This window comes from Heloderma suspectum, chromosome 7, assembly GCF_057233095.1.
Source record: "Heloderma suspectum isolate Gila_16-S chromosome 7, 16-S_ref, whole genome shotgun sequence".
NCBI classification, from domain to species: domain Eukaryota; kingdom Metazoa; phylum Chordata; class Lepidosauria; order Squamata; family Helodermatidae; genus Heloderma; species Heloderma suspectum.
The window spans coordinates 10,597,797-10,614,358 of record NC_139464.1 but is presented as its reverse complement, the minus strand read 5'-3'; the positions used below and the strand labels follow the sequence as shown (position 1 = coordinate 10,614,358).

At 46.9% G+C, this 16,562-nt stretch overlaps 1 protein-coding gene across 1 annotated transcript in view; it reads left to right on the top strand.

The window, feature by feature from the left end:
- Nucleotides 1-6,829: 6,829 nt before the first annotated feature.
- Nucleotides 6,830-16,562, top strand: part of ITIH5 (inter-alpha-trypsin inhibitor heavy chain 5) — a 56,814-nt gene continuing 47,081 nt past the window's right edge. Inside the window, exons 1-2 of the mRNA XM_084811687.1 lie at nt 6,830-7,115; nt 15,859-15,903. Of these exons, the coding sequence (XP_084667813.1) occupies nt 6,996-7,115; nt 15,859-15,903 (165 nt within the window). The 5' untranslated portion in view covers nt 6,830-6,995. The remainder of the gene's footprint in view (nt 7,116-15,858; nt 15,904-16,562) is intronic.

The window sequence follows — 16,562 nt, the reverse complement described above, 5'->3', positions numbered from 1 at the left end:
CATCAGTGAAAGGAGGGGGAAAGCAAACTCATTCCACTGCCACTGGAGCATCAAGGAAGATAAGTGGGGCAGTGAGAAGGAGGGATTTGGTGGTGGGCATGTGGCTGTGAGGCACACAGGCATTAACTTGTCATGCTTGCATTGTATTTGAGGCAAACATTACAAGCCAGTGAAATTTGTATTTCCAAGCCAGAAAAGACGATTGTCAGCAACATCACAGCCTGTTATCGCTTCCTTTTGGTTTCCCATCAAGGATCTGTCCATCGCATCAGCCCACTGCACTGCATTGTGCTACTCTGTCCTTTGAGCCACGCTGGTAACGAGGGTTGCCAGTGTTTGAACCAGCAGCTGTACCTGTGCCTTTAACAGCAGCTTGATGTGCAACCTTTTGCAACCGTGTTTGTCTCCATGCTTCACCTGTTTATTTTTGGCACACCATGCTGCTGTTAAAGACATAAGCCCAGGCCTTGCTGGGGGCAGGGGGGGGGGAGCTGTGTGTATGTGTGGTTCTGGTCAGTTGGCAATGCTACTCATACAGACTCCATGCCGGAATGCGACTAGGTTCAGGAAAGGAATCCTCCACACAGTTTCCTACAATATAATTTCCCCTGCTGGTATGGAGTTGGCTCTGAAGCTGCAACAGCAGCTGGCTGTACCATAGGGCAGCAAGTATAGGGCCAGGATGTGCGTCCCTATTTGCCCCCTGAGTCACTTGGCAGCTGCAGCTGCTAACATAGGAAAGCAGATGTCGGCAGATCCGCCCAAATCCTCACATTGATGCAGAAACGTGCAGAGCTTTCATGTACCTATGTACCTTTGCAGGGCATATCTGTAGCAACTGGCCATGCAAACATGCCCTGCATTTGAATGAGGGATGGGCAAACTCCCCCGTGCCCTCCTTGCAAGCTGCAAGCTGGACTCCCGCTGCTTGCACGACCCCTTGTGCATGCGGAGCAAGCTGCCAGATGGTCCGTGGGTGCCCAGCAAGAGCTCCCTGTTTGCCACTTTCCTGCAAGCTGCCATTTTGCGCAAGATCGTGGGGAAGCTATTTACGGAAATCGTGATATTGCACAAAATATTGCCGGTAAAATGATTTGCGCAAAATTGCAGGTGTAAATGACCTTATAGACCATTTATGCCTGCGATTTTGCACAAATTGCGCAATCGCAATGTCCGTACATAGCTTACCTGCAATTTTGCGCAAAATGGTGGCTCGTGGACAAGCAGCAAACTGTGAGCTTGCCCAGCTCAGCACACCCTGAGTCATGCAAGCTCAGAGATCTGTGAGCTGGCATCTGGGGGGCCGAGCTGGTGAAAACTCGCCAAGCTCCACCCCCACACCAGATTCCTCTGACATCCCTAGTTTGGACACAGACCCTCCCAGAGGACACACCTCTGTCCATTTGGCTACAACCCAGCTCAGATGGAGCCAGTGCTCATGAATAAATGCTTACCTTCATTTCCCCATCTTAAAACTAGCAGGGCCAAATAAAGAAGTACTTTGAAAAGAATCCTTGAAGATTAAAGAGCAGGTGGCAGGAGAGAGAGAGGCTCATGAAGAATTTTGAGCTCTGGATATAGTAGCTGCAAAAGCATTCCAAAGTTACACAGTATAGTCCCTTGGTTTACATCTGGTTATTGTGGAAGAGATCAGACATGATGCACTCCCAATGACTTCATCAGGACTGCGACGGTACTCAATTTGACTTGAAACTGGGCTTGGAATAATGGGAACACAGAGCTAGACGAGATCTTCGAGGTCACCTAGTTTGTGGAGGCCGGTGGTTCTAATGTCAGCAGGGCGGTGAATCCGCTGCGGGTTTCAGTCAGGTTTCCGAAAGTTCAGGTGGGAACTTGGGACCCATTACTCGGGACGGATGAAGCTGTCAATGCCAGTTTCTCTCCATGTCTCATTTTTCCAGTCTTAAATTCAGTTAATCCCAAGCTTTGCGATTTTTTAAAAAACTAACATGAAACATTGTGTGCGTTTCCCCCCAAATACATTTATATTTGTACACAATTTTACCTAGCATACATATTTTTCGCAAGCAAGTTTCCTAATATAATGCATTTTTGGTGTTATATATACATTTTTTTACACTTAAAACAAAAAAAACTGGAGAACTCCATTGCAAATTCGGAGAAGTGTGTATTTTTGAAGGATAACTGAGTTTTGATTTGCATATTGGTTCAAAAGTGTAAATTAGGTAAGTTCACATTGAAGTGTGAACTGAATGAATTTCTCCCTTGTGCCTACCATAACTAGATGGGAAGAGCCCCCTGGTAAGTTCCCCTCTGGTGGGCCCACAAATTCATTCATTCATTCATTACATTTCTATACCATGCAATAGCCAAAGCTCTCTGGGTGGTTTACAGAGATTAAAAACCTTAAAAATAGAGTACTATGCATAATATAAAAACAGTTTAGTTACAAACCTATAAACAGACAGCAGACACTCATATGCACATAGGGATGTTGGAGAAATCCGCCACGGACTCCAGTAAGGCCAGAGTCTTTGGAATCCAGCCCCCTGGAGTCCGTGGCGGAATGCCCCCCCCCCGCCACCCGCTGAAATCCCCGCCCCCCCGGGACGGACCTACCTGGCAGCAGATGCGGCGGTGGTTGATGCGGCGGCGGATGCGGTGGCGGCGGCTCTGGCTTGTCTTCTGGGCGCTGCCAGGTGGCCACTGCCAGGCGGCCGCGGCCGCAAATGGCGGCCGCTACGACGGCCACCATTTGCGGCCGCAGCAGCCTGGCAGCGGCCAGAAGTCCAGCTGCGGCTGGCCCTGGCCGGCAGCTCCGCAGCCTTGCCATGGAGCGGAGCCAGCTGGGGAGGATTCCGGGGGGAGGGACGGATCGCCTACCCTCCCACCGCGGATCCCTGGAACGAAACAAGGTAAGGGATTCGTACATCCCTATATGCACACACATATCCAAACAACATCCCATGACCTGATTAAAACCTATTATATGCTGTGAAATGCCTGGGAGTAGAAGAAGGTCTCAGTCTGGCGCTGAAAAGATAGCAATGTTGGCACTGGGTGAGCCTCACTGGGGAGTTCATTACATAATTGGGTGGGCCACCACCAAGAAGGCCCTCTGCTTTGTTGCCACCTTCTGAGCCTCCTTCGGAGGAGGCACTTGGAGGAGGGCCTTAAACCAGGGGTTCCCAACCTTTTTCGACCTGTGGGCACATTTGGGAATTTGAGAAACTGCTGTGGGCACCAACCACAAAATGCCTGATCAGTGGATTGCTGCTTTGGCATATACCTATCATGTCTATGGATTTTAGGCTGCATCTTATTCATCAAAAACATTTTGTTTTGTCCCTATTGGACACTGCAACATTTCTTTAATGAGGGATTGTCTAATTTGGCTAATTACTGGAGGTGCAATGCAGGTAATACTTCTTTCAAACATATGTTTTGGCAGTGTCCAGTAGTTGCTTCTTTTGCAGGGAGGTAAATTTTGCACAGCTAAATTTTGTACTGGAACAGTCTTTAATATTCTCTGATGTACACACTCTGTTAAATTATTTACCTGCTTCATGGAAATTAACAAATGTCAGCATGAATGGATTATCACACCCATTTGACAACTAAAAGACTGATATTACAACGCTGGAAGGATAAAGACTCACTTCCTATAATGCAATGGATTAAGGACCTCACTTTCAATATTTGAACAGGTGGCATATAGATGCCACGTTCAAATTGACACTTATTTGCATATCTGGTCTGCTTTTGTTGAAGCCTATGTATGATTGCTAGAAATAAATAAACTTGAGTGCCAATGGGTACCACATTGGGGACCCCTTTGCAGGTGCCATTATAGGTGGCACCCACAGGCACAGTGTTGGGGACCTCTGCCTTAGATGATGAGCATAGTATATGGGTAGGTTCATGCTGAGAGAGGTGCTCCATCACTGCAAAATCTGTGCCCCTCTCCCATGATCTTCCCATGACCTTACTGCTGGTGGGTGGTGGTGAGCTGCAGAAGCAGTAGCTGTGAATTGCCTGCCATTGTAATTCACATCAATGATCTGATGCTGTCTGGAGCACCCTAGCTGCCTCTTACAGTCACCTCCAATAGCCTACTCAAGACACAGATGAAAAGGATTCTTTTCAAGGCTTTATTCCATTTACAACTGGATGACTCTTTGAGATGCGAATCACCAGCGACTAAGCAATGAACAGCCCTGGGGGAAGATAGCAGAGTAGCCTAAGCTCCAGGTAAGGCAGTTGGTCCCTGTTTGAAGGAGAATCACGGGAAAACCCTGGACTTATGGGCTAGGGAGAGATCCTCCCTCTTTCCCTTGGGTCCTTGGGACGCAACCGTTGCTTGCGCGCCAAACAAACGCTATGCCTCCTTTCCGTGCCCTCCATCTGTTGTCGCTCCCTGCATCGGTGCCAAGCGTCCAGCAAGCCCCCCTCCAGCGCTCTCTTGCTGCCAGGGTCACTATCTATCCCAGGAATGCTGGCAGGAGGAATCTCTGCCAGCTGCTGTGCTTGTGAGAGATGAGCGAGCTCCTCTCCCACGGATTGCTGTTCCTCCTCAGAATCAGAACTGCTCTGGGGCCCTATTGGCTCAGTTTCCACCCTGACAGATATGTCTCCAGAGCATTGGGGATGATTTTAGATGGTGGCTTCCTAGCCGCTCACAACTGGCTCACTCAGTAAATCAGGAAGCAGCACCATCATTTAGTTGTCATATATTTTTGTTGTCTTTTGCTGTCTTTTAAGAAAAGAAAGAGGGAGACTGAGAAAAAGAGAAAGGGGTAGGAATGGGTGAACCAGGGACGCTCAACTAGGAGTAGGACGCTCAAAAGGAGGAGGATGCTTGAGGAGGAGTAGGATGCTCAAAGGAGTAGGAATGGGTGAACTAGGGATGCTCAAGTAGGAGTAGGACGCTCAAAAGGAGAAGGATGCTTGAGTAGGAGTAGGATGCTCAAAGGAGTAGGAATGGGTGAACTAGGAACACTCAAGTAGGAGTAGGACGCTCAAAAGGAGAAGGATGCTTGAGTAGGAGTAGGATGCTCAAAGGAGTAGGAATGGGTAAACTAGGGACACTCAAGCAGGAGTAGGATGCTCAAAAGGAGAAGGATGCTTGAGTAGGAGTAGGATGCTCAAAGGAGTAGGAATGGGTGAACTAGGGACGCTCAAGTGCAGATTCTCCTAACCCCACCTTGAAGCTTGGTTTGCCTCTTGTTTTCATTTGCAACCTGTTTTTTTTTTCCTCTGTTCAAATGGGGAAAGTGTGCATCCTCACACACATTTTTATCAAGTGCACACTTCCCCCCTGCCCTCATTGTCTAAAGTGTTGAAATGTGTATTTCTCAAAAAATGTGCATATTAAAGTGCACATTTTTTAAAAAAATGCACATTTTTCTAATGTAATCACAAGCTGGAGAATGTGCAAGCATTTTTCAAAAATTGTGCTCCCATTCACATTCAGGGTTGTGTACAGGGCAAGTTCTGAGAAATTGCAAAATGAAACAAAGTTCTTGTACATGCCTAGAAAGCTAAGGAGGAAATCTGGGGTGTGGGGGAACAAAGGAAGAAAAACAGAGAAAGATGGATATGTACAGGAAATTTTTTTGAAGTTCTCTGTTGGGGCTAAGAGTGGCTCCTGGATCTGAAAAAGCTGAAGACTAATGAATCAGTATCATTATGATCATCTTATTTGTATTTCACCCTGCCCCCAAATTGATTAGGGCAGCATACAGACGTTCACTCCCTTTTATCCTCAGAACAGCCCTGCAAGGTAGGTGTCAAGTAAAAGGATCCCTCTGATTCTCTCCAAAGGTAAACAGACCTGATCTTTTCCTTGCACAATGTGGCAATGAGGAAAGCTCCCTTTCAATCTTTGGTGTTTGGGAGAGAGAAGAGAGGCTGGGAAATGCCAAGTTGCCTTAGGGTGGCAATCCTATTTAGTTTAGACAGAAAACATTCCTACAACTCCCAGCATTCCTCAGCCAGCAAAGCTGGCTGGGGAATGCTGGAAGTCGTAGGACTTTTTCTGTCTAAATATGCATAGGATTGCACCCTTAATATAATGTCTAAGACAGGTGCTGGGGTCAATTCTGCTGAGTGGCAGCTGTGATCCTTAATCTCAGAGGCGTTGGGATTGGTTGTGGTTACTCAGGGACAAGGCACTCTTCACATGCTCAAAGGCACCCTCTTAGTCTCCCTTTACACAATCCAAGGCTTTCGACTAGTTGTGGGTGAATCTGTCCATTTCGATTTCTTTAAGTTTCTCATTTTTAAGTTCAGTTCATTCCGGTTGTTTTGATTTTGTTTCTTATAAATTCGCATGAACCTTTATAAGCATTTTTGCACACAATTCTCCCAGTACCTGCATTTTTGTATGCATTGCTTCCTAATCAACACATTTGTTTTGCGCGTGGTTTTCCTAACATAAGGCATTTTAAACCATGATTTTCCCATCTGTGTGTGTGTGTGTGTGTGTGTGTGTGTGTGTTTGCCCCCCCTTTTTATGATTGAACAACTTCCACTGTAAAAATTCAGAGAAGTGTGAATTTCAAAGGAGAACCAACTTCCGTTTCGCAGGATGGTTTGAACTGTGAAATCAGGTAAACGCTCATCACTGCGAACCGAATGGATTTCTCCCCCATCCCTCCTTTCAACTTGGCATCTGGAAGAGATGAAACCCTGAATCTTGGCTGAGGCGAGCAGAACTCCAGAGCATTATCAGGAAATCCAGGAGGAGCAGCTTATTTCTCCCTCTGCTTTCTGGCAAATTAAATTCAAGCAAGGAAATCCCAGCCTTGGCTATGAACTCTGGCAGAGGGGCTGATCCAGGGGAGGAGGAGGGAAGGGCAAGGCAGCCAGCCAAGCAGGGCTCATGTCAGATGCTTTCCCCATCCCAGTGAGCTGCAGGCAGCTGCAGCAATCAGAAACTTTCATTGGTTCCATCTCCTCCCGGATCCAGTGCTTCCAAGTTTGCTGGGTTGCTCTGGACCCCTGTCTTCATCATGATCCGTCTCGTCTGGTTGTGCTGCTGTCTCTCGGTCATTTCTGGGCAGCAAGATCCCGAACTCTTAGCCAGGGACCTAGAAGAGGCTGAGATTATGGATTACAGCCTCATTGACAATGTAAGTTTTTAAATATCTATCTATCTATCTATCTATCTATCTATCTATCTTAAAAACCTGTCTGTGTAATTATTCTTGCTGTGGAATGTCTCCGGATTAGTGGCTGGTTTATTCAGCCCGTTAACAGGCAGGGAGCAGAACAGCAGAAGAACTCGGAGGGAGGAACAAGGTGCCAGTCAGTCCTGTGGCATTAACAGCAGTTCCAACACACAAGGTTTTCCAGCCCCAATGTGTCCAAGCATCGCGGGCTTTCTTCCTGCGTGTCAAGCTGCTGTTAAAAGCATAGGAGCTGCGGTGCAGCTGGGCCTGGACACTGGGGCTGCGGACAAGGGCCCCGCAGCTCATGGAGGGCCCAAATGCCCACTCAGAGAATGACAGGTGATGAGGGCATCATGACAGGCAAAGTAACCTCCATGTTATTCCTGTAGTCATGATGGTGCTATGGTCGAAGTGAGTCCAAAATGCAAACTGCACCTGCTCAGCATAAGTTTTGTTTTGAATCAGAGGTTGGCAAACAGTGCTGTAAAGCATGGACTGGCAAGGGGCAAGAGGAAGAGAAATATTCATGATGTGTTTCACAACTGAAGTTATACACATGGCTGTCAAAGGGGGGGGCGGTCCAATAAGACTGTCCAGGGTCTAAAATGATCTAGCTGCATCACTGCATAGGAGCAGCGCTCCAGAAATAAAAACAAAAAAGTGGCAACCTTAGCGAAACATAAGGAATGAGATCTGTCTGTGCAAGCAACCCACACTTAAATGTGAGGTTGGAAGGGCTGAAGTCTAAAAGGGATATCTGCAATGGGGTGGGGGGAGAATTCAACCAGGTGTATTCAGTTATCCCATCTTTTGCAATATTTTGAAAGGAGAGAGAATGTTACACCTTGCAAAAATGCTGCTTGTTAGACAGCTGCTTAAACATACAGGAAGTACCCTTCTCTTGAGACTTGGATTTGACAAGCCTTACTTAAATACCTGTGGTGCTCACCTGCATAGCTACATGGAACCTCCATTTTCAGGTGCAGTATACCTGGGAGGATGTGAGGCGCTGAGGACAAACAACAGAGGGTGATCATTGCCTGGGTTCTATCTGGGGGCATCTGACTGTCCAAGCAATACTAGATGAAGGCTGAAATCCTTTGCACACTTACCTGGGAGTAAGACCCATTGAACCTAACTTACTTCTGAGTAGAGCTGTATAGGACTGCACTGTAAATGGACCTTTGGTTTGATCCAGCAAAGCAGCGCTTATGCTCTCAGCATTCTATGTAACAGAGTACAGAAGGTCTGAAATTTCTTCATTTGTCTTGGGAGTTCCAACCCCCCACCCCGCCCCCAACACGTGCATACACTTTCTGCAATTTCAGCGCAATGTCTCTGGAATTTGTTGGCTGTTTTCTAACCTTTTGTCCTGATTCCTCCATAGATTCTTCATGCTTTATTTGGGGTCTTGTGTAAGGCAAGAGGTGTGTCTTTCTTTACCACAGGGGCACCTAACTAAATAAACATGTGGAATGATTCACTAGGAAATTCTTGGACCAAAGACAGGTTATATGCAAACATGTGCAACAAAAGCCCCAAAGCCTCTTTTTTTTTTTCTCTTAAAAAAAATTGCTTTGAGAGAAGGGGTGATTTGGAGCAGAGAAGCCACAGGGGTGGGTGTGTGCTTAAACCTTTCCAAGCTGACTGCTTTTTCTCAGCAGCTTTCCCTCCAGCCACAGGGGGGCAGCATTCCAAATGTGTTTATAGCACATTACCACTACCCCTCCATGGGGAAAAGCAGCAGTGAGGAAGACCTGGAGCAAAAAACGGCCAGCAGGGCAGGGGTTAAGCAAAAAACGGTTAAGCAAAAAAAAAAAAAAGTTAAGCAAAAAAAAAAAAAAACGGTTAAGCAAAAAACGGCCAGCAGGGCAGGGGTTAAGCATTGTCTATCCTCCTGCCCCTCAGCTGCCTCTGCATTTATGTGCAATATGTTTCTGTGCTTGGCCCCCTTGAAGGACAATTTGTATTTTGAGTATGCAACTGCCTGTTTTTTCTCTCTCTCCTATATCCCACCCCCACCAACCTGCATTTTGCCTGATGAAGAGACCTGCAGATCTCAAAAGCTTGCATATTATTTGTGATCTTTGAGTTGGCCTAATAAAGTTATTAAACGATACGGTTTTTGAAAACAGTATTTAGGTCAGAGAAGCGTTACCAAATCCACGGGGATTCTCTGGAGTCAAACTGGTTGTTGCACCAAATTTCAGATCAGGCACCTACATGGGCTGGATTGCCCATTGGGCGGGAGACGACATTAAGGAACAACTTGGCCGTGTGAATATTGAAGTGATTCACGTCCCCCCACCCTCAGAGGCAGTAATAAAGAAATGCCCACACCGATTGCCAGGGGATGTTACAGCACTGTTACATCACTGTTACATCATCTTTTCAACAAAATTTTTTACGAAGCTGCCGCCCTGAACAGCTGCATCGCTTACATGGTCCTGCAGTGGAATTTTGCTTTGCAAGGACAGAAATGCCATTTGCAGCATGGTCCAGCTAGCCCAGTTTGTACACAGCTCTGGCACATCTGCTCTGTAAGCCTTGTTTCTTAATGGACAGTTCCACCGTACATTTCATGGGCTTAATTAATTTCTGTCCTTCAAGGAGCGATTAAAGAGACGGCCCAAGCGTTAGAGCCAACCAAGGCCAGATTCAAGGGCAGCCGGCCACAGGGATAAATCTACTTTTTGTTGTTGTCAGATGCTTTTATTTATGTATGAAAATATGGATTGTTCTTCTTTCTTGGGAAACTTTCATTCTGTACAGTCAGCGGCACAGCCAGGGCTGGACCGTGGGACACAGGTCTGGGGCCCCCAGATGAATCCAAGCCCCCCTTATTGCTGCTACCAGCCAGCCCTCCTGGCGAGAGGGCGCTGTTGCCCTCATGCCCTGCTCGTGGGTTCTTGGTCGACAGCTGGTCGGCCACTGTGTGAACAGAGTGCTGGACTAGATGGGCCCTTGGTCTGATCCAGCAGGGCTCTTCTGATGTTCTTATGGGCCCTGTGTGAACAGAATGCTGAACTAGATGGGCCCTTGGTCTGATCCAGCAGGGCTCTTCTGATGTTCTTATGTTTTCCTTCCTTCCTTCCTTCCTTCCTTCCTTCCTTCCCTTCCTCCTTTTTTCTAAAAACCCGGTGACTGTGGCAGCTCCACATCTTCTCTGCCTGAAAGCCCGGCCAGCCCAGCCCCAGGAGCTAGCAAAAGCAATATCATGGCAGCTGACCAGCAAGCCTGAAATTACTGTGGCACACCACTTTAGAATGACTTAAAAAAAAAAAAAACTTACATTTTGAGTAACAGCGATCTGAACCAATCAGACACTGCCTTGGGGATGACTAATGAAGGAGCAGGTGTGATGTAAGGACTGTGCTTTTGCCACTCCTGTGTGCTCATTGGCCGTGTCCCCCCAAAGACAGCATTGGATTGGTTCAGACTGCCGCAACTCAAAATTTAAGTTAATAAAAAGGTTATTTTAAAATGACCCTGGGCTCCCCCAGACCAGTGTGTTGTAGTGGCTACAGTGTTGGACTGGGGCTCTGGCGACCCAGATTCTAGTCCCCACTAGGCCATGAAGCTCACTGGGTGACTTTGGGCCAGTCACTATCTCCCAGCCTAACCTACCTCACCGGGTTGTTGTGAGGATAAAAATGGAGAGGAGGGGGACCATGTAATTTGCCTTGGGTTCCTTGCAGGGACGGGGGAAATGCTGGAATATAAATGTAGTAATAATTCAATATAAATGCTTGTGCCCAGATATTCTAGGCTGGAAAGAGCTAAACAGGTTCTTCAGTCCGCTCTTCAGCCAGAAGGGCAAAACCCTTCACATGTTGCCGCCAATGCCACAAATTATGGTATATGGTCATTATTTTCTCCTACCTTGTGAAAAGTTACCTTCAAACAGAAGGCCGCTGACAAGGTCATTGTCCTTAAGTCTTACATCTGGCAGAGTAAGGGGGAGGGGGAAATGGCCTTGGATGAAAGGCAAATAATTAACCTTTTCTTCCTTCCTTAATTATTTTGAAAATGTATAAGCTGTACCTTCCTCCAAAACTTTGAAACCAATCCAGTGTTCAAACAACACAAAGCATTCAACAACAATACCATGAAACTGAGAAAAATACATCTATTCATCATGAAGAAGGCCTGCTCTTTTGTACATGCATAATGCCCTTCTCCTATAGAAGGGGCATGGAGGAGGGCCTGCTCTGATGTACCAAAAAACTGCCAGCATCTCCAACCAGTGTGGCCATTGATATTCTGCCTGGGGATTGATCATTCTGCCTCTCCAACATATCTCAAGGACAGGACACTGAGTTGGGGAAGGCTGGTTTTACCTTTCCCATCATCCCTGGAAATGTGCCGCCCCAAAGGCATTTTCCTCCCCCCTTTGCTGGTTTACTCCCAGTTTTGGAGCCCAGCTGGGGGGGGGGAACGACTTAAAAACAGCTGAGATGCAAAAGGGGGATTGGTTGGAGGGTGAAGCATTAAGAAACCCCTTCCTGCCAATTCTCCCCTCCCCGCTACAGCGTTATGAGGCAAATATGAGATTTGTTCGTTTATTACATTTGTATCGTATCCTTCCTCCAAGTCTCTCAGGATGTCACCCAGTTTCTCACAATGATTGGAAGGGCCGTAGCTCAGTGGTAGAGCTCCTGCTTTGCATGCAGGAGGTCCCAGGTTCAATCCCCAGCATCTCCAGGTAGGGCTGGGAACCCCCCTGCCTGGCTGGAACCCTGGAGAGCTGCTGCCAGTCAGTGCTGACAATACTGGGCTAGATGGACCAATGGTCTGAGTATAAGGCAGCTTCCTATGTTCCTAACAATCCGGGGCTGTGTTTCCATGACAACAGAAGGAGAAGCTAATGGAGGAAAGGAATCAGCTTTGCTGCGCTTTGGTCCATGCAGGGCTCCACGAGCAGGTTCTCCAAAGCACTAAAAATTGCTTTGCAGAACATACTTCCTGGGGGCTGGGGGTTGGAGTGAACGTCATCTGACTGGCAAGGGCTGCTCAGCCAACAAGAGAGGCTTCCCCTCCTCTCCCCCGCTTTCTCCTTTCCCCTGAAAGTCCAGATACACCTGCATTTCAGGAGCGAGCCTCATTGATCCCAATGGGAGCTACTTCCGAGTAGACACACATATGCTTGTGCTGGGAAAGAGAGCAGTAAACACGAAGACGGAACCCAGCCCCCATTTTAACCCGCGGGATTTCTATAATGAAGGGTCGAAGTTTCTTCCTAAGTCAATAAACCAAACAAAGGACAATCTGAGCCTGGAGATCATGCTGTGCCATGTCAGTTGAGGGGGATCTCTGTACATTCCATGGGCATTAAGAGAGCAGGCCTTGTTCAGCACAATGGGGGGGACACCCCTTGACCGGGGTCAGGGTGAAAGGCACACTCCTGGGCAGGGCTAGCGTACCTGAGCTAAATATGGGGGCTGGGGCGTACAACAACTATACCGGGGAGAACCCGACTTAAGGAAAAGAATCGGACTTAAAGCAGTCTCAGGAAATCCTGTTTTTCCCTGATAAGCTCCAGGGTGACTGCTGGGGGGCCACAACGTTGTGTATTCCTAATGACCTCCGCACGCAGCCAGCATGGAGTAAATCAATGGTGGAAAGGCTCCCCTGTAAAAGTTGGCTAACAAAGAAAACATGGCGGGCCGAAGGACACCCAGTGATCTTAATGGCTGAGTGGTGATTGGAACGTGGAACTCCTCGGTCCTTGTCCGGCTCTCTAACCACTACACCACTCTGGCTGTCAGGTTTGGGACCCCCATGTTTGCTGTATCAGCTGTGACACATACCCCACAGACACAATTTCCCACGGTTAAGGGGGCTGTCCTTCCTGATTCCTGATGGTCGCTGAGTGCAAAAGTATCAATCTGATGTGCATCTTCGCCATCAGAAAAACCAAACCAAACGCCATACTTTTACTGAAATCATTTAAATTCTAAGTTGCTGCCTTTTGCTCTACTCCTTTTAGTTGGCAAGACAATAATTGGAAATGGGTGCAAGAGGTCGCATATGTTTTGACACTGAGGAATGCTTAACTTTGCTCCAGCATTTTGGCATTCCAGGCTTCATATAAACAGTCATAAAATCGCCTCTCTGGTGGGCAAATGGGTTATTTCAGCATACATAAATTAGCAGCAAGGATGATGGGGAACAAACGTTATCCCTTGCATTTCCCTGCTGCATCACATTCCAGAGAGGTTTGGGGGAGGTGGGGGGGGGAAGGGGGCTTATTTCTCATTTTTATCAGGTTAATGCTACCGAAACCTTTTTCGCAAACAAAATATTTTCTCACTTACAAAGGCATTGCTCATCGTATATATAAAGTTAGGGCTGAGCCTGCCTGTCAATAACAGGGAGGATACCATTTTTACAGATGGCCCATTTATCTGGTATTGGATTTTTAAAAGAGGGGGAGATTCGGTGCTCCAAGCATATATTCCCCAACTTGGAAGACTTGCCTCCTCATTCCAGACCTTTGCGGCCACTCACTGGGAGCGGAGCAGAAAAAATCAGTCTCCACACGATCGGAGGCATTTTCTTTTTCTTGCTTTGTACGTCCCCAGTCTGAATGTATACATGGAAACATAGCAACAACTGCTCATTATGTTCCAACCTTGGAGAAAACTGCTGAACGTTATGACCAGATGGTCTGTCATAAGCGCCATAAAATGAATGCTAATTATGATCCCATTTGTTGGAAGTACAAGAAAGAATCAGGCACTTCTTTTCATGTACGCATACATTCATGAAGGATCACATGCACAGAAACTGGAGGCTTGAAGCTTTTACAGCGAAAAAAGGAGTGTACTTCTAAGTATGTTGTGTCTTACTTTGGCACATTGGCGATGCTGTCACAGTGTCTGATCATGATTCCGCATTGCTGGGGTGTTTCACTTGCTGTAATCTTGGCTTGTGAGCAATTTGCTGGGTGTTGTTGTTTTTTTTTAATGGACAAAGCCTCAGGCCCTTAGATAGCTGGATTTTATGTATTATTACATTTATATCCCAGCCTTTTTCCTCTTGAAAAGAACCCAAGGCCCTGTGAGATAGGTTAGGCTGAGAGTCGGTGACTGGCTCAAAGTCACACAGTGAACCCCCCCCCCCCAAGTAGGGACTAGCACCTAGGCCTCCTAAGTTCCAGTTCAACACTCTAACCACTACACCGCACTGGTTTTGAGGAGCCCCATGCCAAGGCATTCTATCTTCTCCTCCTTATTGCCAGGGCTGTCTTCCAAATCTCAAGGTGTTTGGGGCCTTAAAGGTTAAAGCATCAACTGGAATTCTGCTTGCAAATGGATGGGCAGCCAGCAATGTTGTTTGAGGACGGGTAAGAAGTGTTCCATGCAGCCAGTTCCAGTCAACATCCACCTGGCTGCAGTATTCTGGACTGACTGAAGTTTCCTAGAGGTCTTCTTCAAAGGCATCCTTATAAATACTTCATTGAATTGCAGCCTTCTAACCTGGCTGTTGCCACAACAGGGAACACAGTAGCAAGCAAAACCTGCTATCTATGTGATTTGCAAGTTCAGAATGTTCTCTGGGCTGTTGGCTTGAATCTTCTTCCTAAGGAGAGCTTGGCTACATGCCAAGGGCCTTCCATGCTTTTGCTCAGTTCCTGCACATTCAGCACTCAAACTAGCACACGACCCGGCAGTATCTTGGCAATCCAATCCAAATTCCATTCTGCAGCTTTGGTCGGTGAAGTCGTTGGTCTTTAAATGTGTGTGCACATACATACATAAGAATGTGAGTGTTAAATGAAGGAACTGCATAATACTGATTTTACGATTATTTATTAAAATATTCCTATCCCACACTTTTGGTTCTGTTGAAGGAATATTCAAGGCAACTGATAAAGATCTCGGGGAAACTATCCCAGATAATTCAAAACAAAGCAAAAGGTCCTGGGCTTAATTCTTTGCATCTCCAGTTTAAAGGATCAGTTAGCAAATGGTAGGAAAGGGACCAAGTTAGAGTAGACCATATTAGGCTCAAGAAGGACAAATAGTCTGACCTGGAAGAGGGCAGTTTACTTTGTTACACTGGTGAAGTGTTGGAGGATATTGTCCTGCCTAGCTCGGCTTAAGATTTCCCGGGGAGCCACTCCAAAGCAGTTGAAGGGCAAGGCAAATCCAAATCCAATAAAGCAGAGTAAAGGCCGACTAGGCAGGGCCCTGGACAGATCTATGCTGGCTGGTACTCACTCAGGAAGAGCTGTTGTCTCAGCAACATGCAGAGGCCCTCTGAAAGCTGGCAGGTCTGGACCTGCTGTTAACTCCACTCCCTCTGAGGAGCTGTCTACTTCTTAAAGGGTCATTGTCCAGTTCTGCAACTGCTGGTTCCTACTGTGTAAGAGGGGGTGACTGCATCGGAGGACTGCCATCTGAGTCTGAGGAGTCTGGTAAAGCTCTGAAAGGTCCAGTCTGAAAGGTCCTGGCGTAGCAGATGATGGGTTACTAGATGATGCCTCCTCCCCCTCTGACTGTTCCTCTGAGCCAGAGGGGGGATTGAGGTCAGAAAATATGACACATATGGGTACTCAGTGGCAGACACATTGGTGTACAAATGGTTCCATGCAGGTAGAAAGTTTGAAAGCTGTGCAACAAATCTTTCCCCATCCCATTTTTTTCCCCAAACAAAAAATAAAATAAAATCCCAAATAATGGGATCTCTTCTTTTACAGGTTGCACGTAGACTCCCAAGACACATCAGGTTTCTGCAGAGACTGGTAGGTAGTGCTCTGAGCGTATGCTTTTATTTCCCTGTAGATGTTGTTGGTAACTTCCTGGCTCCAAAACAAAAATAAGTTGAGTTTTCAGTCAGGAAGTCCTCCCCACAGCTCCAAGCCTAGCCCATTTGGGGCCTCTTTGGGGGTACAAAATTGGGAAGGAACATTCTAAACATATTACGGATCAACAAACGTTTTTAAAAGAACAAAATGTTTCCTGGTGAACTTTAGGATAAGGTCATTCAGCAGGGAGAGGAGAGGGAAGTGTCCCCAAGCTTAAAACAATAAAAATAAAACAAAACTTATTTTGAAGTTAGACTGTGCCACAACCAGAACAGCAAAGCCAATCTCAATATCAAAATGTGACAATTAAAGCCCCAATCAGTAATTAACATCCATGCCTTTCACACGTCAGCATTCTCACCTCTGCCCAAAAGTCTGCTGCTGAAATCCTTTGCTCAGACAAAGTGATGACCTGAACCTTCATGGCGTCCCATCTAGAACATAAGAAGAGCCATGCTGGTTCTGACCAAGGGTCCATCTAGTCCAGCATTCCATTCACACAGTGGCCAACCAGCTGTCGACCAGGAACCCACAAGCAGGACATGAGTACAACAGCACCCTCCCACCCATGTTCCCCAGCACCTGGTGTACATAGG